Raw genomic sequence first — 21,068 nt, forward strand, 5'->3', positions numbered from 1 at the left:
ATCTTCCCTAAATCTCTTTGGCTGGTTAACCTCTTGGCCCCCAAGCTCAGGTAGAGGACTGTGAACTAAAAGGATTTGGGTTGTTGCATTCACTATCGTATTTTGCTTTGTAATTGTATGTGTGTGTTTATAGTGTTGTATACCTTATGCACTCAATTTCCGGCTTATAAAATGAATAGTATAGTGTGAGCCTGATGGTCCAAAGAAAAGGAAGTAAAATCTCATTCCCTAACTATTGTACCAATTAGTCTTTAGACTATGAACTTGTATGAACTTTCTTAAGATACATCGAGCTGACACCGTATACTGCACCGCCATGGTTCAGCCAGCGTGCCCAATGACCCCAGCTCTCTGCAAGGAGAAGGACAGCCCCCACCCTGAAGAACAAAGCACACCCCTGCGCTGCCCAGATCATGCCAGCATCCCAGCCCCTCCCACACCTCTGCGAAACCCTCCCCTTCTCTGGCAGCAGAGACAAGGAGCTGCAGCAAGACCCACTCCAGGGACGTCTGGATCAAGAAAGCAGCAGATACATGATGACGACACAGAGACAGAGTTGCTTTGCAAAACAGCAGCGTGTGTGTGTGTGCGTGTTCAGTAACGATGTGTCAAATTGCGTTGGACCTCAATGCTTGAATGGTCTAAGAACCACGTGTCAGACCACATTCGGGCTGCGCCAGTTTGAATGGGACAGCTTGTGCGCACGAATGCAAGAATTCCTCTTGTAATGCTGTACTTTGCCTCCCAGCCTCTCTCGTCGGTCGGCACGGGCCACTTGCCAAATTTTCCTGACAGCTCCCCAGCATGGCCACACAGTACCAGCACTGGTTCCACCACACTTGGGTGCAGCATCTTCCCCCTCTGGGGCAGAGACGGGGAGGGAAAACACAAGCCAAAAGCACCCCATCCTCACTACCGGGGCGGGATGGGGCAGCACACATATGTCGGCATCGCAGGGCCACCGGTGGTGGCCCCATGCCTGCCCCTTGGAGAGGAAATTCACCTCCCCGCAGAAAGCATGCTTGGGATGGGAAACTGTTGGGGTGGGAAACAGGGCTGATGCAATCATGGTTGGGATGGGAAGCCATCATCGGGATGGGAAATCACCATTGGGATGGGAAACCATCATGGGTATGGATGGGAAACTATGGTGGGGATGGGAAATCAGCATTGAGGACAAAATCATCAGCAGGCAGGGAAATCATTGAGATGGGAAGTCGTTGTGGTATGACAAATCAAACCATCGCAAGGCTGGATGAAGCAGGTGCTGGCGGAACCATCGCCATGGGGACGCCCCCCCCCCACAATGCTGTTTGTCCCCAACAAACCCCACACCGACCAACCGCCATGGCAGGTACAGCAGCAGGCTCCTGCTCCTCCTGGTGCTCCTGCCCCCCAGGTAACTCCCCAGACGGCTCTGCCCACCAATATCTCACCCCATCACCCCTCTTTGCTTCCCCCAACAGGGAGGTTCCCTCTCCGCCTGCCCATGGCATCGGAGGTATCCAGCATCACATTCACCACCCCGGCCATGCCGCCACCGGTCACTGCCTGTGTGCTGCCTTCTGTCCCGGGGCTGATGGTGTCCTCTGAGCCTGCCCAGCTCCACACTGTCACCTACCAGCTGGCCCAGGGCAGCGTCTGCCAGGGAGTGCCAGGGCCCCTGGGGGCCCCGGGGCAGGGGGTGCAGCTCCATCGCGCGGTGCCGCTTCCCCCCGGGGTGCAGCTCCCCACCGTGGTGCAGCTCCCCCATGGGGTGCAGCTCCCCACCGTGGCTGCTCCCTTGCCCTCTGCCTACAGCTGGGGACAGCCGGTGGTGACAGGGATGCTGCTGCCCCACCAGCTGATGGAGCTGGGGATGGGGGCCATGGTCAAGGGGCAGCCCCTGAACCCCAACAGTTCCTGCTCGCTGCACGTCCCTGCCTGCCCCACCGCCCTGGCCCCCTGCCACCCCACGGCTCAGCTCTGGGTGCAGGGCCCCCCTGTGCTCCACACCCTGCCTGGCAGCACCCAGAAGCCATCGGAGGCCGCCAACAAGGACACAGCGGCCACTGAAGATGGTGACCCTGCTGCCAGCCCCCACCAGCGTGCCCTGGCTCCGCTCACCAGCAGAACTGCAACAAAACCCAAAGGTGAGGTTTGGGGGGTAGCAGAGCCTGCAGGTGGGCGGCCAAGCTGAGGAAACCCTGCATCACCCTGGGGTTGGGTTGCCTTTGTTTGCTATTTCAGCAGTGGTGACCACCCCGGCAGCCCCAGGGAAGCCCACGGAGCTGTCCAAGCAGGGGCCATATGCCTTCACCAAAGGGATTCCTGAGCAGGTACAGAACACCACCGCCAACTATATGCTCACTTGGCTCAACAACATGGACAGCGAGGACACTGTCCCTGATGTCCCTGACAGCCCCAGCTTGACTGACTTCCTCCACCAGCTCCCCAGCCTCTCTGAGTATGCGGCAGATGGCAGCTGCCCCAAAGAGCAAGCAGCGGTGGCGGGTCTATGGGACAGCAAGGACACCGTCTCTGATGTCCCTGACTTGTCTGCTTTCCTCCAGGAGTTCCCCGACCTCTCCGAGTACGTGGCGGAGGGCGGCTGCCCCAAGGATTGAGTGGTGGCGGCAGGGCTGGGGGACAGCAAGGACACCCGCCCTCATATCCTTGATTTCCCCAACAGCCTCACCACCAACGCTTTCCTCATTGAGTTCCGTGAATTCTTGGAGGACACGGCGGACAGCAAGTGCCACCAAGACCAAGCGGTCGTGGTGCGGCTAGGGGACAGCGAGAACACCACCTCTGCTGCCAGTGTCCCCAGTTTGACCACCAAGGTCCCTGACCTCTCCAAGTACGTGGCAGAGGGAGGCTGCCCTGAGGAGGGAGTGGTGGTGGTGGGGCTGGGGGATGGTGAGGACACCATCTCCGATGTCCCCAACATCCCCAACTTGACCTCCTCCCTCAACAACCTCCCCCACCTCTTGGACTACAGGGCAGAGGGCGGCTGCAGCAGACAGCGAGTGGCGGCGGTGATGCCCCCGGCTGCCCCCCGGTGCCATCCACCCCGCATGGACCAACTGCTGGAGGAGGCACTGTGGAGGCAGCCCCGGGTGCTTTTGACCCGCTTGCCACTGCCGCCGGGCACCGTATCCTGCCAAATGGTGGCCAGCTCAGGAGAGGCGGGCGGCAAGAAGGCCAAGCGCTCCGTGCCAGCCAGCACCTGCAAGACGCAACATGCAAGAGTGAGTGCCCCACGGGACACCATCCCACCAAAGAAAAAGAAGATGGTGGTGGTGTGCCGGGTGGCCAAACACTCAAATACTCTCTTGCAGAGGAAGATGGACGGGGACGGCGATGCAGCAGGCGGCAGCGGGCAGCAGGCAGGAAGCAGCAAGCGGAGAGCATCCAAATCCAACAACGTCCCCGCCAAGCAACCTAGAACCCGGGGCGATGCCAGGGGTAAAGGTCCTTTGTGCAGCAGGAGGGGACAGGTTTAATGCAGCCAGTCCACCAAAACCCTGCAGCATGGAGTCCTTAAACCATGGGCCTGGGGCTCCGGCCCCGCGCCCAGCCCAGGGACCCTCCCCCAGCCCAGTCTACTGAACTGTGCGGCTGCTAAAAGGAACCACCGCCCCGAAACAGCATCCCCACCGCGGCCTGGTACCAACACCCCTGCTACCGCCATCTCTGCCCCTTCCTGCCGCTGACAGCCCCACTGCCAGCATCCCCACCGCAGGCAGGAAACAGCGTCCCTAGGAACAGCATCCACACCACAGGGCTGAGGACACCCCGCAACGACCTGAGGGCACTTGCTGAGCTCCATCCAGAGTTTCCACCCGCTGGGGCAAAGAGTGAAGGTGGTGGGGCTGGGACACCAACTGCCCGACCTGGAGCCACAGCCCGGCCCCAGCGTGACCCCCAGACTCCCCAAGACCCTGCCCGCGGCCCCGAGATGCAGCGTGGCTGACTCCAAGCCCCTGCCTCAGGCAGGAAGGAGACAGCACTGGAGGCAGCATCGAGCAGCAAGGCACACACTGGGGCTTCTGCCAAACCCAAGCAGCCAAGCTGGCTGCGCCTGTCGCCCACGGTGGGCCAAACCCCACGCGAGGGGCTGCCCCAGCACCTGCACATGCTGCCGTGGCTGCCACACACCCCCGCCCACCCCGTGCTGGCCCTCAGGGGCCTCATGGCTGCGCCCACCCCACTGGAGGAGCAGGAGGAGTCGGTGTCCATCACACCCCAGCAGCGGCCTGAGCGCGAGCGCAGGAAGAAGCTGGCCAGGAGCAGTGGCTTTGGGCGGCCCTGTGCCCATCGCCATCTCCCATCGCCATCCCCATGCTCGCGAAGAGCTGTTCACACACCCTGGCAGACGGCCTTGCTGCCTCAAAATCCTTGCTCTGCTGCTCAAGGCCATGAAAACTGGCACGCTACAGCTGGACCCACATCACTCTTCCTCATTCCAGGTGACACTGCCCATTTCTGGATATTCCCACCTGCCCACAGACATCTCTTCTTTTCAATCTTGTAAGCATCTTGGAAAAGCACAATTTTTAAAAATTTTTTTAACACCTGCTTTGACCTTGCTACAGTACAGGCTCAGAGTCCATGACTATGGCTGGTAATGTCTGTAGCAATACCGAGTTGTGTAGGGATGAAAAATACCCAGTAAGTTCAGCTTGCTTCAATTGTTTAAGCCAAGGCTAGATAGAACATAGGCAAGAACATGTAACACCAGAACTAACCTACACTCCCTCCTTCATTGGCACCTCTTTCTTCATCAGTTTGTTGCATTTCCTTAGTTCCTGGGGAGTACATATCAAGATGTTCCTGTTTAAAAGAAACAAGAAACATCAGTCACAAATACACAGAAAATCTGCCACTCACATACATGGTGCCCACACAGTAGCATTATCAAGGCCCTGCATATACACAAAAGATTAAATTAATGAACTGGGGAGGAGAGAGCAGAACAAGTGCTCTGGCACCTGCGATTAGTAACAAGAATTTCTGCTCTGACCTGGGGCTTAGTCAACGTGCAAGTACAATACTGATCCACTAACAAAACTGAGCCTACTACCACGTAATCCCAGGTGCCATATACACCCTACCCTCTTCCATTGCCTCCTGTTGATGAAATATTTTCCAGGCTCTTCCATCTCATTGCAGCTTAGATACCTGCACTCTGGCTCAGGGCTGACTCGAGAAACTTCTCAGTGCTTTAATTTTGCGTTGGGCTTGATACAAGCACGAGGCTTCTTCCTTCGCCTTGGCCCCCAGCAAGTGGCAGGCTTGCAAGTGCTTTGATGGAACTAAGCTTGGACACCTACCAGAGACTAAAACCCAAGCAAACAAAAAGCCCAGAGAAACCGTGTTGGAGAGTAGCAGAAAGAAACATCAGGGCTGAGCACTGTTTAACACACAGGGTTTAGAGTTTTGGAGACTGGAGCTCCCAACAGACTTGGCTCTTTGAATGGAAACATCCTTTAGCTCTTGATCCTGACAGAAATACTACAGACTGCCCCCACCTCTACTTTGCAGTTGCCTGAAACGTTTGCTTGTCCACATCCAGTTCTCTTCCACGCTTACAAAGTATGTTGAACCAACCGCCCGACCCGGAGCCCCAGCCCGGCCCCAGTGTGCCCCCCAGACTCCCCAAGACCCTGCCCGTAGCCCCAAGACCCTGCCCGTAGCGCCAAGACCCAGCTCAGGGACGGCTGACTCCAAGCCCCCACCTCATGGCAGGAAGGAGATGGCACCGGAGGCGGCATTGAGCAGCAAGGCACGCACCGGGGCTGCCGCTAAACCCAGGCAGCTGAGCTGGCTGCGCCTGTCGCCCACGGGGGGCCAAACCCCACGCGAGGGGCTGCCCCAGCACCTGCGCATGCCACCGCAGCTGCCACGCACCCCCGACCACCCCATGCTGGCCCTCGGGGGCCTCGCAGCTGCGCCCACCCTACTGGAGGAGCAGGAGGAGTCGGTGCCCATCTCACCTGAGCAGCGGCCCGAGCGCAAGCACAGGAAGAAGCTGGCCCAGGAGCAGCAGCAGCGGGCGGCCCTGCACATGTCACTGGGCCAGCTGCAGTTTTTGTGCAGAGGGAGATCAACATGGAGATAGCCGACAGCAATGGCTACCCATAGCCACCGGTCCAGCACCGTCCCCCATAGCACCCACGCGCAGGGGGAGATCTGGAGGCAGAGACCTGCACCCACCCACTCCAGCCCCAGCCCCAGCCCTCTCCCACATCCCTGCTTCTTCCTTATTTTATTAAAAGTGTTGGCTGTTCGCTTTGCAGCGCCTCTCTCTGCCTGCGGTCATTTGCTCAGTGGGAGGTGGGGCACGGGGGCTAACGCAGCCCCTTCCCACCCCACAGATGCCTGAGCTGGGCTGGGGATGGCCACCGAGAGGGTGGGGAGAGGGGACATCGCTCCGGGTGGTGGGCGCGCATGGGAGAAACCACGCTGATTTGCACCAACGCTGGCAGGACGGAGGCCTCCATCACCGCCCCAGCACCAGCATCACCGCCCCGTCACACAGCTTCGCTTCACTGACAGCAAGACCAAGACTGACCTCTGGCCCATGGGAGCAGGTTCTTGACATTGGGTTTGCCATCAGGCCCACTTCTTCCTTTCTGCTCTTGATTTTCTTCACGAGGTCACGAGGCAAACAGCTCTCCTCCGCATGAAGATTCTGATCACAGCTCTGAGAGGAAAGGATGTGGAACACCAGGCATTAAACACAGGCGCCACAAATACTCTGCATCAATCATCGTTAAAAATGTGATGTTCTATGTAAATCCACTGCAATATTAATGTTGTCATTTGTCATTAAGACCTGTGGCTTAAACCTGGAGATTTTCCCAAAAAATAAAGTGTGAAACTATACTATTGTATAGCTCCTCATTTACCAACAACAGATGGGAGGCACCTGTTGATTTTTTTTTAGAGATTAAGATTCAGTTTTACAGCATGTGTTATAACTGCTCTTGTAAGTAAAAGGCCTCTTTTCCCTACCTTTAGGCATACTAATTTAAATTATCAGGTTTAAATTTTCAGAGAGAAAAACCTTTAACTGCAAAATAGATTGTTTCAGTCAAGTATGCTACAACTGTGAGTTTTATTCCATTAAGAGCTGGTTTCCCTCGAGAGTCACCCTAAATTAAGGAGGTATTTCATCAGTCCACTTCCATGAGTTTCAGTGAAATGGAAAGGGGGCAGGGGGGGAGGAAATTGGATCTCTGCTCCTCAAGTAGATTAATTAGAACTCCTCCAATTAGAAATAGCTGATGCTGCTGCAGTTGCCCAGTCTGCTTCTCCACAGCTCTAATCTGAAGCTGTCATGAACTGCCCTCCCTCCATTTACTGCTTAGTAGCTAGTTCGGGCAGTTGTTGCTTCTGGAGCTCTTAATCGAGGTACAGCAGTCAACATTTAAACTCCTTTGATACTTTTAGGCCAGGGTTACTCATCAGACAAGACACAAGACACCAAATCTTGGAGCCAAAGGGCAGAAGAGCTAAAAAAAGCCAGATACAGGAAAGCTATGTGGTTTCTTGGTCATGCTACTTTATGTCACTTCACATAACTGTTGCCATAGGAACATTAGGCAGGGGACACTTACCCTTTGGCTTTAGGGTGTTCTGCATGTACCAAAATACTCCTTGCACTATTTAGTAAAACATTAACCTTGCTCCTTTTTTTTTATGGTGTCACACACAGTAAAAAGCTACTGCTGAGCTTCCAACCTGCTGCCTGGTTTCGGAAGCTTTTAACTTCAAAGGAGAAAGCCGTCTGTGTTCTTGCCTAGGCAGCTGAAGTCCCCAGTTACTTATCTTCTCTGGGTCACACTGACAGCATCTTCTCACCTACCACTGAAAGGAAGAGCTGATTTTGTGAGTATCAAACACATGCTGAAAGCTTTCCATTCACATCACATACTGCTTGTTAAATAACTAGTAAAACTTAGGTAAAAATCCATTGTAACTTTGCTGTATTTATATACTATATACATTTTACATACTATATGTATTTACAGTGGGGCAAGTGCTTTTTATCTCTAAAAAAACAAAGATCAAACTTTAGACATCTCTGAACCACACAGCTTGTATCAACCAGGCAGATTATTCAGATGAAATGTATTTAATACAGGTTCCCCACTCACCTCCTGATTCAGGACCAGTGAATAAGAAGCCCATCACCGTTTGGTAGCATTTAATATTAAAAATAGAAATCACAGGATGAACTTGTCTGTAACTAAACACTTTAGAGAGACAAAACAGACAATTGAGGCTGAAGACAAATGACGGTATATTAAGTCAACATAATAAAAACATATGGAAGAGTACACAGTCTTGAGAGAGACATTCAGAACTGCATATCCCTTGTTTCACAAGTATTCTCTGACCTGATCCTCTTCCACCAAGTGTACCTCTTCCTTGCTCCAGCCTTTCCACCTACTCTCTGGGACCTGGCACTCCTGAAGGCTGCTCTTGCTAGTAAAGGCTGAGGCAAAGGCTGCATTCAGTACCTCCGCTTTTTGCACGTCTGTGGAACCAGGTCCCCTGTCTCGTTGAGCAAGGGGCCCACAATTTCCCTCGGCTGCTTTTTGTCTCCTGCGTACTTAAGAAGCTCTCCTGGCTATCTTTGACATCCCTGCCCAGATTCAATTCCATTTGGGCTTTGGCTTTCCTGACTTGGTCCTTGGATGCTCGGACAATGTTTCCATCTTTCTCCCAGGACACCTGGCCTTGTTTCCACCCTCTGTAAGCTTTGTTTTGCATAGAATCATGGAATCAGAATCATTTAGGTGGGCAAAGACCCTTAGGATCATTGAGTGCAACTGTTAACCTAGCACTGCCAAGGCACCACTTAAGCAGTTCCCTAAGCGCCACCTCTACATGGCTTTTAGATACCTCCAGGGATGGGAGGAGATGGATGAGGAGAAATTGGAGGAAAGGGTGAAGGAGGAGGAGAAGAAGAAGGAGGAACACAAGAAGGAAGATGAGGATAAGGAGGATGAAAAGATAGGACAAGGATGAAAAGGAACAATGAGGAGGAGAAAGATGAGAAATGAGCAAGAGGAGGAAGAAGAGGAGGTGGAGGAGGAACAGGAGGAGAAGTAATAGGAAAAGGTACAGGCATAAGAAGAGGAAGAGGAGGATGAGAAAAAGGAGAAGAAAAAAAGGAGGATGGCAACAGGAGGATGAGGGGGAAGAGAAAGAAGAACAGGAAGAGGAGGAATAAGAGGAATAAAATTAAGTTGAGTAGGAGGAGAAGGAGAAGGAAGAACAGGAAAAAGAACAGGATGATGAGGAGGAGAAACAAAAAGATGAATATGAGGTAGGAGAAGATGAAGAGGAGGAGGAAGGAGAAGGAAGACGAGGAAGTAGACAACAAGGAGAAGGTGGAAAAAGAACAGAAGGAACAGCAGGAGGAGGATAAAGAACAGGAGAGAAAGAACAACAGAATAAGAGGAAGTGGAGGAAGAAAAGCAGAAGGGAATAGGAGGAGGATGAGTTGGAGGAGGAGGAGAAGGAGGGGTATAAGGAGAAGGACTATGAAGAACAAGAAGAACAGGAAGCCAATGAACATGCAGAGGATAAACATGCAGAGGCATATGAGGAGAAGGAGGAGAAAGAGAAGGAGAAGGAGGAAGAAGAAGAGGAAGAAGAGGTGGAGGACGAAAAGAAGGATGAAGAACAGGAGTCATAGGAAGAACAAGAGGAGGAGGAAGAACAGCAAGAAGAGGAAGAGGAGGAGGAGAAGGAAGAGAAGGAGGAGGAGGGAGGAGGAGGAAGAATGGGAGGAAGAGGAGGAAGAACAAGATGAATAACAATAACAGGAGGAGGAAGAACAGGAGGAGGATGACGACGACTATGATGAAGAACCAGAGGAGGAGCAGGAGTAGAAGGAAAAGGAGGAGGAAGAACAGGGAAGAGGAAGAGGACAAGGAGGAGGAAACACCTCCAAATTCACTCTAGAGTGTCAGCACATCAACATTCTTGGATGGAGCACCTGCTGCATATGTTTGTCCATGGGGATGCACTAAATCCAAGCCTACTGGTAGAGCCATTACACACAGGAGTCATTCCATGTCATGGCCATCACTCCTCTCGGGAGCAGATAGGAAAGCTCTGCATGACAAAGGCTGTCAGGACGTGCTCCAGAAACAGAAGCCCACTGCAAGAAGATCCCTGTCACCTAATTGCACAGAAAAAATTCCAGCTCAGTGAAACAATTATTGAAAATGAAATGCACAGAACAGCATCCGTCATCAAAACACTTTCAGTGATAATTTTAACTGCTGCAGAGCTGCAGGCTGGCAGCCTTACCATTACTGTCACAGGACCCCAAAAGAAACGATAACTGGCAAACAGTAACTCTATCCATAGCCCATATCTATCCAGCCTTCGGAAGTAGAATAGGTAGAGGTAGAATAGCTCAGCCTACAGCTATACAGTCAGCCTAGACTTAGAGCCTCTGTCTACCTACTCGATGATCTGTCCAGAAAATCAAATCATAATTAGCTTTGAAAGAGGATGGAACTGGGCGAGGGTCAAGGGGGAAGAAAGAAATTGCTGGAAAAAGGGAAAGTGTGGGCACACAATTAAACAAGAAAGGAGCTGAGTTATCCCGAAAGCCAGCTCACTTTTGCTGGTGAAAAGCTGTGGAGCTTGGAAGAAAAAAAAACTGACCTTGGTGCTGGGATGTGCACAGATGTCTGAGTTCAGATCTGAAACAGCAGGAAAAAACCTTGACACAGCTCCTTTTCGCTGTCCTCACACCTGTGTGCATGCTTTGACTTCCTCGTTTCCCTGAAGTTCCCCCAGACTAACAGGGAACTGGCTTCTGTCCAGTCCATGTGCCATGAAGAGAAAAAGTTCTGACCACTGAAGGGGGTAGCAAACAACTGCATCTGCAGAAGCAAAGGGGCAGCCGCAAAGCTGATCTGAGCCCCAGGAGCCCCTGGTGCCCTGGTATTTGCTTGGCCAGTACTGGGGAGCACCAGGGACAGAAGCGAAGGACAGCGGTCAGCGCCCGCGGGAAGACAGACGGGGCTCTGTCCTTCCTCCTGGCCACAGGAAGATGCCCTGGGCCACACCAGGACAGGGCGTCCCTCCTCCTCACTGCCCGGGGGAAGGCGATGCCTGAGGAAGGCCCTGGGTGCTGGGCTCAGCACAGGCGCTGGCACCAGGGGCAGAGCCCTGTCTCCTGCCTGCTGCCGGCCTGGCCCATGCCAGCGGCTCCTGTCACACAGCTCCTCCTGCCCAGGGCTGTGGCTGGCAGCACAGACAGACCTGCATTTTTGGGAAAGACTTGCCAATCCAGAGCAATTCCAGGCAGCTCCCTCCTGGCAGCTCCCTCCCCTCCCCTCCCCTCCCCTCCCTCCGCGGGCAGGCCCAGCCCCCAGCAGAGCCCTGAGGGAGGGCAGGGCTGTGCACAGCCCTTGCGCTGCTGAGAGAACAGCCCCAGGGCCATGGCCCTTCTCGCAGGCCGTCTCTCCGCAGGCCCAGTGTCCCGGCGGGCTGAGGAGCCGCTGCGGGCTGGGGGGCAGCGGGCGCAGGGCAGCCCTGGGAGGAGAGGCGCGGGCTGCCTGTGCCCGCCTGGCAACAGCCACGCCATTGGCCACAGCTGAGCCAATGAGCGGAGCCGGAGGCGGCCTGTCAGTCCCAGGCAGCCTGGGGCGGGGCCGGAGGGGGCAGAGGCCGAGCAGCCTGAGGAGAACTGGGGGAGGGGGGGAGCGGGGTGGGGGGGCCGGGATAAAGTTAATTTTCTTCCTAGTAGTTGGGATAGTGCTGTGGTTTGGATTTAGCATTAGAATAATGTTGGTAACACACTGATGTTTTAGTTGTTGCTACATAGTGCTTGCACTAGTCAAGGACTTTTCCAGCTTCCCATGCTCTGCCAGGTGCACAAAAAAACTGGGAGGGGGCAGAGCGAGGAGAGCTGACCCAAACTGCCCAAAGGGATAGTCCATACCATGTGATGTCATGCTCAGTATATAAGCTGTGGGGAGTCGGCTGGGGAGCAGCGATCACTGCTTGGGGACTGGCTGGGTGTCTGTTGGCGGGTGGTAAGTGGTTGTGTGACTTGGTTTTTTTTTTCCCTGGGTTTTCTTTCTCTCTCTCGTTTTTCTCCTTTTCATTACAATTTGTATTACTATTTGTATTATAATTATTATTTCAATTATTAATCTGTTCTTATCTCAACCCCTGAGTTTTCTTAGTTTTGCCCTTCCAGTTCTCTCCCCCATCCCACTGGGGAGGGGAGGGTGAGCGAGCGGCTGTGTGGAGCTTGGTTGCCGACAGGGGCTAAACCAGGACACTGGCCAACTCTGGAAATGCGAAGAAAGTCTCTCTTCCTCCCTACAGGCCTGTGTCTCGGCTGTGGAAGAACTGTCTGAAAAACTGTCCGGTGTTCCAGCAACTCAAAGAGGGTATGTCCTACTCCCCACCTGTACGGACCAGTATCTCAGCTGTTAGGAGTAAGCGTCCCTCTGCTCAACAGAGAGGATATAGTGGATACACACCACGGGCCACCCTGTGGTTTTACCTGCGTGACCATGGAGAGGACATGAGGAAGTGGGATGGGAAAATCTACCTCGACCCTAGAGGCATGGGTGCATGAGTTGCAAGGAAAAAGAGTCACAAAAGGTGGTTCTTCCAGGTAAATTGCAGCTTCAGTTTCCAGTGGGCAGTTCCCCAGACAGAGTAGAAGGGTTGATTTTACTTCTGATCTTAATAAAGGGACTTTTGATTCGCATTTACAAGAAGTGAGTAATGAATACTATGAGCAGGACTAGAGGGGGCCTGCGTCCAGCCAGGTGGAGGAAAGGGACAACCGTTTTACTGGACTGTGTGGATTCGATGGCCTTATGATCTTCCCAGTCCTTGACATAGTAAGTCTCTGGCTGCAGGACAGTGTGGCTGATGTTCCCAGAGAGGTCTTCCGAAGCTGCCACATCTTCTGCTGATGGGATCTGTCAGGACAGCTCTCACAGCTTCTCAGGGGTGCAGGAGAAGGAGGCGCTCCAGAGCAGGACTTTCTTCTGCCACCGTCAGAGGGACAGGGCATCACTGCTACCTTTCCGAGGGATGGTTGCAGGGTGTGCAGCTGGGATGTGCACTCGGGTCTGCACAGGGCTGCAATTCAGAGTGATGTCCTCCTGCTCCAGAGATGCTGTGTGCTCGGGACGGTGACTCTGCCCCATGCCATGTCAGCACTTGGCCTGCCCTGGGAGCTCCCTACGGTGGTGCAGGGAGAAGGTCTGGGTGGAAGGAGAAAGCCCTGGCAGGGCAGGGTCATTCTTCCACCTGGAGGGTGTTATGTGGGATGGGGCTGCTCACAGCTCTAGCTCACAGCTCTAGCTCACAGCTTTAGCTCACAATGGGGACATTTGGAGATGGGGACTTTTCAAGGGGAAGGTAAGTTCACCAGGTACCTGCAAGGTCTTTCCTGACTCAGTTGTTTTGTGGGTTTGGGTTTTTTTTTTTTTCAGTTTTCCAACATCGGCAATAGGGAGATGGAAGCAGTTTTGGAGGTTTAGATTTGGGGGTAAGACTGCTAACATGTTACTCTGAAAGATAAAGAGGTATGTGAGGAACCTCAGGAAGTCCCTTCGCCCTCCCCTGCCCCTGCCTCCCAGCCTACAGGCAGCGCCGACCACTCCGATCTTCTGGTCATGCCTGGCCCTCTCCTTGTGCTCTCCACTGGCCCTTGGGAGCTGGGTGGGGATCACTGCTGTGAAGCCCCACCCTGGGGCTCTGTGGATGTGGCAGGTGCTTGAAGGGACTATGATGCATTTGAAAGGAGAGTAGATGTTCAGTTATGTCTGAGGGTGACATGAACGACTCTCCTGCCTCTCCCTTCCTTGTGCCTGCTGGGTCCCCATTTCCTCCACTGGGACTCCAGAGTCCTTGTTTCCCTGCCGTCGCCTGGGTTTAGCACTTCTGCTTTGAGCGACTCCACCTTGGGTGATCTCTTACTTTGTGCGTCTCTAGTCACTGCCTGCCCCAGGCACACGCTGTCTATGGAGATCCCTGGGGTCTCCAGGCAGCTCCAGGTTTGCTTTCTCAAGGCCATCATCTGCATGGGTATGTCCTGGGTATGTACGTCGGTGACTGCTCACCATCTCCATTGTAAGTAGACATTGACGGGTTAGTCTTAAATCCAGCCTTCGGTGTCTAAGAAGTCACAATGTGACACTGAGCTCTTTGCTCCTTAATCAATGAAGAAACAGGCCCTTTTGGGGAGCAGTTGCTCATGCCTGTTCTTGGCATCAGCTTTGGAAGATGAGCCCAACCTTTGTGCACTGAGGAGGTCACCCTATATTACAGAGATGCTATATGAGAGCCACCTCTGACCCAGTGTTAGATGTACATTTATATGGACGCCAGGTGAGAAAGAACAGGTCCATTCCTCAGTAGAAGTGAACTGAGTCTAAACATTTGTGTAGGAACAAAATAACCACAAATTACCACAAAATGATAATGATAGCAGCTACGATAATGATAATAAGAAGAGTAATGATGATGATAATCCTAATGATGAACATGATAACTAAAAAAACCATAGCATAGGCCTGGAATGGGATACCCTGGGAGTCATTTGTGAGGAGAGAAGTTTATCACTACTGAAAAACATCCAAGAAATCATTTTCCGAATGGCATCCTTGAGCTCTTTGTTCCTCAAGCTGTAGATGTGGGGGTTCAATGTTGGAGGTACCACTGAGTACAGAACAGCCATCACCGGCTCCAGCGATGGTGAGGAGATGGAGTGGGGCTTCAAGTAGGCAAACATGCCAGTGTTGACAAACAGGGACACTACAGCCGGGTGAGGAAGGCACGTGGAAAAGGCTTTGTGCTGTCCCTGCTCAGAGGGGATCCTCAGCACGGCCCTGAAGATCTGCACACAGGAGAAAAGAATGAAAATGAAAACACCCCAAGCTCACAAAGACACCAACCATAAGAAGCCCAACTCCCCTGAGGCAGGAGTTGGAGCAGGAGAGCTTGAGCATCTGGGGAAGTTCACAGCAGAACTGGTTTATGGCATTGCCTCGGCAGAGTGGTATTGAAAATGTATTAGCAGTGTGCAGCAGAGCGTGGAGGAAACCACTGCCTCAGGCAGCTGCTGCCATTTTGGCACAAGTTCTGCTGTCCAGGAGGGTCCTGTAGTTGAAGGGGTTTGCAGATGGCAATGTAGCAGTCATAGGCCATGATGGTGACAAGACACAGTTCTGCTGACATCAAAAAGGAAAAGACCTGGCAGCACATGCCAAGGGGATGACCCTGGTGTTGCAGAGGGAATTGGCCATGGACTTGGGGACAGTGGTGGAGATGGAGCCCAGGTTGAAGAGAGAGAGGTTGAGGAGGAAGAAATACCTGGGGGTGTGGAGGCAGTGGTTGCAGGCTATGGAAGTGATGATGAGGCCGTTGCCCAGGAGAGTAGCCAGGTAGATGCCCAGGAAGAGACAGAAGTGCAAGAGCTGCAGCTCCCGTGTGTCTGCGAACACCAGGAGGAGGAACTCAGTGATGGAGCTGCCGTTAGACATTTGCTGCTTCTAGGTGTGGATGACTATGGAAGAAAAGGCATTGAGAAGTTAGGGGAGATTTCTCTGAGCAAAACCTACTCTGCTTCTCAAAGAAATCCCCTAATCTGCTTCTCCCATTTCCAGGAACACCTTTGGCAGGTGCCTTTCATGAGCTTTGTTTAGGGCCAACTAAGGGTGTCTCTGGGAGCAGGGGGCTCTGCTGTGGGCTTTGGAGGAGACAGTCCTGCCCTACACCAAAAGGTAAATAGGGCCATGGGGTGATCTCAGATCAAATCCACTTGTGATATCAAAAAGTTTTTCAGCATTGTCGCTCCCAAATCACCCAACCGTAGAGCAGAGCTTTGGGGATTTTGATTTGTTTATTTTGTCCTTGTTGCCCCACCACACCTGAGGAGTGTTTTAAGGCAGAAATCCCTGGCATTTCTGCTGCACTCCGAGTGAAACCTTGTGGGTCCTGAGAGGCAAAGGGGTTTTTCCCTTAGTGTAGAGTGAGATGAGCCAGTCTGTCCATCAGTCCTGTTCTCAGCTGCCCTGTGCTGGCACCTCTTTGAGCTGGAGGGTGATTGTACTCAGATGTTCCCCTGAAAAGAAAGTGGACACTACTGAGAGCAGAGGAACCCGGTTTCAAAGTGCAGATCTCCAGACTCTCCATGCCCACCTCATTGTACCTGAGCATGATCTCGGCTCTCCCCTCCCAGCCGGGGACACAGGGGGCTCATTGCAGCTGCCCACCTACAGCTGTCCGGCAGCATTTCCATGGCCTTAGCACCGAGGTGTCTTCTCCGTGGGCCTCCTACATAACACAGAGATGCTATGGGAGAGCTGTGCCCTTCTGGAGGGCAACCTGCAGCCCAGCAGCACTCCCAGGGGAAGTCAAATGTCCTAAAGATGGGGTGTCCTGAAAGGAGGGCCAGCTCATTCCAGTCCCCCACACTGCAGTGCCAACAGACCGCAGGTTAGGTGGGGACAATCACAGCAGGGACAGGGGGGGAAACATGCAGAAATGCCCCAATGCGCCTGCTGAGGGAGACAGGGCAAGGACAGAGATACAGGCATTTGGGGGTTTCTCCTCATCAGAGATCGGGATGCGAAGGAGGTGACTCAGCCTGAGACCCCATGGCTGTGAGGGCAGAGGCTCTGCTAGGTGGGAGAGGTGAGGGGGTTGCTCCAGGGCAGGTGTCTGCACTGCAGGGGATGGCAGGGAGGTGCTCGAATCCCCTCTCCCAAGGCATTTCTGGTGGTACTTCCCTCTACCTTATTGCCCATGTCTCTACAGCCTGGAGCTGTCCCTGCTGTTTCTCTGTCCCCATGTCTCTGCCCTGGCTATGTTCACAGACCCCATCCCACCCGCTGTGTGCTCAGCTCTGCCCTTCAGACACCTCCTGGCAACAAGGCACTCCCCAGGGGCATCTCTGTGTGTGCAGGTGTGAAGGAGCAGCTCAGACAAGTCCTAACAAGAGCTGGGGTCTGAGTGCAAATTCCCATCTCCCACTGCCCACCCAGACAACCAAGAGGAGAATCCTCAAAGCACAGACACCTGCCCTTTCAGGTAACCCCCACCTTGATCTTCCTCTTCAAAACTGCCCTCAGAAATGTCCTGGGGGTGATGTGGAGCTGTGAGCAGGCCTGGCCCATGCAGCACTCTCTCGACAGCAGAAGGACCCTGCCCTGCTGCGGGTTGCTCCTTCCACCCACAGCTTGTCATCACAGCACTGGGAGGAGCTCCCCAGGCAGGCTGAGCGCTGACCCTGGCAGGTGGCAGAGTCCTGCCCCAGCACACAGCCCCCTGGGGTGCAGGGACCCTGCTTGGAAGGACAGTCCTGGGCACCCCTGGATGTACACCCAGCTTCACACCCCTGCAGCCGTACCCGGCAGAAGGCAGCTGTCATGTCTTGTCCCTCTGATGATGCAGCAGGGAAGCCTTGCTCAGCAGCACGTCTTCCTACAAACTGGATAAACTGTGAGGGTTGTTCTGACAGATGCTTTGGATGTACCAGATTTTGGAGAGCCCTCCGGGATACTCATGTGCACTGCCCTGCAGCCAGAGTCCTACCATGTAAAGACCTGTGAAGATTTCTCCCACACTGAGAGCCCAGCTGTCCTTCCACCAACCTCTCCCTGCCTCATTCCTCTCCCCTCACTGCCTGCAGGCACTGCCCTCAGCCCTGCTGCACTTTGCAGGGGAGCTGCTCCTGGGCAGAGCTGTCTCTCACAAGCACTGCCCACTTGCTATGAGTTCCCTCCATCCCAGGAGCCCGGCCCAGCTCAGCAGCAGAGGACCAGCCAAAGCAGCCACTTTCTGGGCTGCCTGGAGATGTCCCAGGGGCTCTAGGGCTGACAGCTCCTGAAAGGCAACAGAGTCACCTTTGGGGAATGGACTTTTTAGCTGACTGAAATAATCACCAATTGTCCCTCTCTGAAGAGTGGAGAGACACTGATTCCAAAAGTGTGGTTTGTCCTATCAGGGCATGGATGCCTATGAGAAGTATAAATGTTCCCCTCTGGACACTGACATTCTTGACCCCTAACGACAAGGACACACAGGCAGTGACAGGGAGGTGTTGGTTGGACCCTGCGCCAGGCAGGAATTCAGCTGAAGCAATGCAGGCATCTCCTCCCCAGCTGGAAGCCTTTGGGCTGAAGTGGGATTCAGCTCCCCCCATGCACCCCACAGACCCACAGTGTTAAGGGATGTCAAGACTGGCCACCACTTCCAGACACTCCAGCCCAGGACCCCTCCTGCCATGCCACTGGAGCCCAATACACACCAGTACCACCCAGTACAGTCGTGCCTGGCTGCTGGAGCCCAGCCTGGGGATCTGGAGTCTTTGTGCAGGCTGAGGGATTCAGCTGCCACTTTTCTGCTTGCAGGTGGTAACTAGTAGCGAAGCTGACCACGCATCCGAGAGACAGACAGACAGACAGACACACGCCAACACACACACACACACGCCAACACACACACACGCCAACACACACACACGCCAACACACACACACACGCCAACACACACACGCCAACACACACACACGCCAACACACACACACACACGCCAACACACACACACACACGCCAACACACACACGCAGAGGACACTGATACAGCCAGTCACACAGACTGCCGCAGATGAGGTGCTGCCGTCAACAGCACCCGCATGCAGGACTCACATAAAACACAGCCAGCCACGTCCCCTCCTCCTCTTGGGCTGGCAGAGACAGGAGGTCACTAGTGCAGGCACACACGACACTCTCTACGTTCACAAGCATACAGATGTTCATGGATCCCCTGCGTACTGGCACAGCCCCTCTGTCCACTGGTACCTCTGCCCAGATCCCAGCCCTCTGACCCACCCCATGGGTCCGCTACTCGCCGACTGGTCCATCTTCGTGCTCCCTGCAAACAGGCAGCACTCACACGTTTCTCCTGCAGGCACCCCACACTTGCCAATCTCCCCAGGTGCTAGCACAGACCCTCTGCCCACCTGATACCTCAGCCTAGACCCAAGGCCCTGCAAGTCACCAGCTGGTCCAGCTTGAAGTCTGCTGGTGGATGCACACGCACACCCTATGCACACCAGGTTTGGGGAAGATAGAGACACTCACAGAGCCTCTCACTCACCTCACTCATGCTGGTCTCCCCCAGTAGGTGGTTTACAGGATGTACACCGTTCCTGCCACAGAGCCTGGTGGTCAAGACCCCCACTCGCTCCTGTAGCTGCACTGAGAACCCCTACTCACTCCACGAGCTGCACTGGGACCCATGCCAGTAGCTGGCACCACAAGCCAGGGGTGCCTACACCCCCTGGTTGACTCCAGTAGCTGGCACCCAGTCCACCCATGCCAACCCCCCAATAGCTGGCACATAGTCCTTTCAGTTTGCATGCACACAGGATAGAGAGCGAGATGACACAGAGAGATTGTTAAGAAAAGATTTAACAAGAAGATACGAGAAGACAGGACAGACATCATCTGTGTCCTGCTACCAATTAGTTGTCTCTGGAGAGACTCTGGCGTCATCAGGTCATCCGTCATCTGAAACTTCTTCAACAAGATTAGAGGGGACAACGCCTCTTGTGCCATTGGTCAGCTCTGCTACATACCAGCCCTCTCCATCCACATCTCCAAAGATGTAAACATATTGTCCAGCAACTAGAGGAAGCACTAGTTCAGGCAGCTCATTGGGACCATCAAAAGGATCATAGCTCTATTGAGCTACGAATGCTCGAAGCTCTGCTGGTTGTTTTCTCACAGCCTCCACGAGGATGCACTCCTTGTCTGCTCCCAGGTTAGCCTGGCATGGCCTGGAAATGATGTGGTTGGATCTTTCTCCTTCCAGCTGTTCAAGTTCCTGAAATAGTTTCTGGTGTTGTTCATTTAACTTCTGGTACCGATCATTCAGTTCAATCAGCTGGGCTCGAAACAGTTGCAGGGTTTCTTTGTGTTCCCTGTGTACTTCTGCCTGAGGCCTCCGCAAATACTCGCTTTCCTCCTCTTTCCTCTGGAGCGCTAACTTTGTCTCTCCTGTTCCTTCTCCAGCTGTTGACTTCCTTCTGCCATTTCTCTCATGGCTTTCAGTTTGCGCTCTGCCTCTTTCAGCTGGGTTGGAAGACAGATGTTTGTCTGGATGGCAGAATCTCACTCCTCTGCCGCTTGCGCTAGTGAGTCTGGTGAGCTAGACATCCCAAGCAGCAGTATCTCGGCAAAACCCCTCTGAACCCTTCCTTCCCCACCCCCTGCCTTACCTCAGCAAAGAAAGCTGTAGCACTCACCCGCAGCTTAACTGAGGAGGAATCCAGCCATGGCAAGAGGTTCCTCACCACACAGGGGGAGATGAGCCCAGCATGGAGCAGGACGCTGTGCAGGGGACACAAGCGAGGGACACACAGTTGCCCAGGAAGGCCACAGGCCGGGTCTCCAGAATTCACTTGCGCTGACACAGACGCTATTCTTTTGCTCAGGACAGCTTCCCAGGCACACTGGAAGGGTCCCAGCAGCCATTTCCCTGCGCACAGCTCCACAGAAGGTGGCCAGATGCATCCCTGGGGCTCTTACCTGCTCAGGAGACACAGCCCCTCAGGGTGAGCCAGGGGGTCTTCCAGGCGAGCCCACACTGCCCAATTCATGAGCAGCCGCATCCATTTCTGCGCCATGCATTTGCCTAGCACCAACTCTATAGCTGAAAGGAAAATCCTGGCAGAAGAAACAAAACACAACAAATCAAAATAACACCACCACCACAAACCCAAAGAAATCTCAAATCACAGCAGGTTAGGGGAAGACTTATCTTTAGCAGAGCTAAATACCCCTGAAATGATGCTTCATAGCCTCCAAGACTGCAGCTAACAACACTGGCATTTTTGTCATGCCCCAAACCCACTGAAGCAGAAGAAAACCCATACCCCTAGACTGACTCCATGCTAGATACTCCTGCCTAGGAGCTGGAGTTTCTCCATGAAGGAACAGAAGTAAACCCAACCATGACTACTGGTTTCCACATCTAGGAAGCGGGGCAGGTGAAGCTCTCCCTCAGCTCCAC

General features: G+C 53.7%; 1 protein-coding gene across 1 annotated transcript in view; it reads right to left on the reverse strand.

Annotated features, from left to right (window-relative positions):
• Nucleotides 1–6,484: 6,484 nt before the first annotated feature.
• LOC142597059 (maestro heat-like repeat-containing protein family member 2B) overlaps nt 6,485–21,068 on the reverse strand; it is a 40,288-nt gene continuing 25,704 nt past the window's right edge. Inside the window, exons 32-37 of the mRNA XM_075727494.1 lie at nt 20,585–20,722; nt 15,254–15,363; nt 14,579–14,805; nt 12,833–12,962; nt 10,678–10,715; nt 6,485–6,688 (exon numbers count right to left, since the gene is read on the reverse strand). Coding sequence (XP_075583609.1) covers nt 6,485–6,688; nt 10,678–10,715; nt 12,833–12,962; nt 14,579–14,805; nt 15,254–15,363; nt 20,585–20,722 — 847 coding nt within the window. The remainder of the gene's footprint in view (nt 6,689–10,677; nt 10,716–12,832; nt 12,963–14,578; nt 14,806–15,253; nt 15,364–20,584; nt 20,723–21,068) is intronic.

The sequence above is a fragment of the Pelecanus crispus genome, unplaced genomic scaffold (assembly GCF_030463565.1).
Source record: "Pelecanus crispus isolate bPelCri1 unplaced genomic scaffold, bPelCri1.pri SCAFFOLD_54, whole genome shotgun sequence".
NCBI lineage: Eukaryota > Metazoa > Chordata > Aves > Pelecaniformes > Pelecanidae > Pelecanus > Pelecanus crispus.